Consider the following 2,230-nt stretch of genomic DNA (forward strand, 5'->3'; position numbering starts at 1 on the left):
ACTATATGAATGGTGCTTCCTGTCGGCACCGTATAATAGTCACTGCCGTCTGCAGGCTTATTGGGAGAGACATATACTCGATATTTCTTTTGGTACAAATGCAGTGAGTTTGAAGGCAAATATGCACCAAAGGTACAGTATGATTTGTGTTCTTACAAATTTGCTTTGTAACCGGTGACTTGGGATTTCTGTTCCATTCATGATCCAAGTGGTGAAAGTGTATTTGGGTGTAACAAGAAAATGGACTTGTATGCTTCAGGGCAGCTAAACATAAAAGTGGCTGTAATTCACAGGTCTTTTCAGCAATCTCGCCGTTCAGCCTCAGCAAGCAAAGGAGGCGGATCATCGAGGAAGATGTTCTTTGTGGCAGGGGCCAAGAATAGAGGAGGCTCGGGAGGAGGGAATGAAAGGAGGTAACAGCTTCACACCAGTTGGGCCTTATACACTGACTTAAAGGGTAATGCCACCAAGTTTACGCATTAAAGTGTCTACAGATCTTCAGGAGGGCGACTGCATAAGTGAAAAAAGTAGTATAAAGCCTTTTGTGGCTTCAGAGGAAGCTGCGTGTAATCTGATAAATTGCCTTTAGTTATGTTACTCGGTGGCTAAGTTGCATTGTGGGTAATAACAGATTTTGAACTACAAAAACAGCTGATGCTGGCGAAACACAGGCACCATTGATTCCAACGCTGTTATACTATTGGCTGACAATCCTTGTCAGAAGCTTTTACAGGTTAACAAAACAATCATTTTGAATCTGACAAACATTGTGAAAATTATTAATTAACAATCATAATAATGTTTTTAAGGAAACCAGATACTTTTATTCTGCACCTTTCTACAAGCTCTGTAGATGTGTTATGTTTAAAAATGATTTGTCAGCATAAAACTGTTATCAACATGACCTTTAATGTGTAAAATTGGTGGAGTTATCCTTTAAGGGGCATGCAAGGCTCTCACTTGTCATGCATTTTGATTTTCATGTCATAATATTCGCACTGTAGCTTTAAAAATATATATAATAACGACGCCTCCTCATTTCCCATCATCGAGGTCAATCTACCAGAAATTCCGTGAGGTAGATTTATTGGACAAGAAGAAGACGGTGACGGCTCTGAAGCCCGGTGAAGACCGAGCCATCCTCCTGGGGCTCGGGATGATCCTCTCTTCAGTCATGATGTACTTTGTCCTGGGCATCACTATCTTACGCTCCTATGCAGACAGGTACCAGCCTGATGTTAGAATTGCATTTTTATTTTTTCTTACCTCCTTTAAAGGACTGAACTGATATTTCTGTCAGAATCATGTTTTATTCATCAGATGAGCTTGTTGAGAAACTGCTTCAGTGCCCTCTCAACCTGAAAATTGCACAAATGAATACTTTATGAAATTATACCCAAGGCCGATTTTGATTTCATACCATGAGATTCTTTTTTGCATTAAATTGGCTCTTCATTTAAATGTCAACACAGTGTGTGGACAGAGGAGGGTGTGTGTGTTGTACTCAACTCGACGGTCACAGCAGACATGAACTGTTCCTACAACTGTGGGTCAGACTGCTGGAGAGTCTCCAAATACCCCTGTCTGCAGGTCTACGTGAGCGTCAATAACACGGGCCGCGTCAGCCGTTTATCTCACAATGAAGAGACCCAGGACACCAGCTCTGAAGTGAGTACAGTGCCAGAGGGAAAATACTGAGAATTACTGAACCGTTTCAAATGTTGACAACGGCTGTCAGATGTTTGCCTGATTATAGACTCGCTCTGCTCTCGATTCAGAAAATGTTAGTCGATAGGATTTGGAATTTTTCCTGGTCAAGCAGAAAGATGATACATGAAGGGTGATGTATTCAAACGGGGCCCCCACCCCATCACCAGAACAAAAAGTCCGACCACCTGATCGCCCTCTAGATAACCTCGTTTTCCTTTCATCCTGTCCCTTGCAGTGTGTCTATGTGCCCCGGTGCCAGAAGGACAGCGTTGCCATGCATGTCATGATCATGAACATCTCCGAGCATCTGAAGGTGAACCAGCAGGTCCCTTGTTACTACGACCCCAGCGAGCAGCAGGAGACGGTGCTGCTGACCCGCCTGTACGACCACAGCATCGTCTTCCACTCGCTGCTGTGGCCCTCCTGCATGCTCATAGGGGGGGCCCTCATCATCGTCATGGTGAAGCTCACGCAGTACCTCTCCCGGCTGTGTGAGGAGATAGGGAAGATCAAGAGGTGA

General features: G+C 44.0%; 1 protein-coding gene across 1 annotated transcript; it reads left to right on the forward strand.

Annotated features, from left to right (window-relative positions):
• The first annotated feature begins 240 nt into the window (after positions 1-240).
• Positions 241-2,230, forward strand: kcnmb2a (potassium large conductance calcium-activated channel, subfamily M, beta member 2a). Its single transcript, XM_073491621.1, has 4 exons — positions 241-413; positions 1,054-1,224; positions 1,473-1,668; positions 1,946-2,230. Exons 1-4 carry the CDS (start codon positions 241-243, stop codon positions 2,228-2,230), a joined length of 825 nt encoding a protein of 274 aa, XP_073347722.1.

Source organism: Pagrus major, chromosome 21 (genome assembly GCF_040436345.1).
Source record: "Pagrus major chromosome 21, Pma_NU_1.0".
NCBI lineage: Eukaryota > Metazoa > Chordata > Actinopteri > Spariformes > Sparidae > Pagrus > Pagrus major.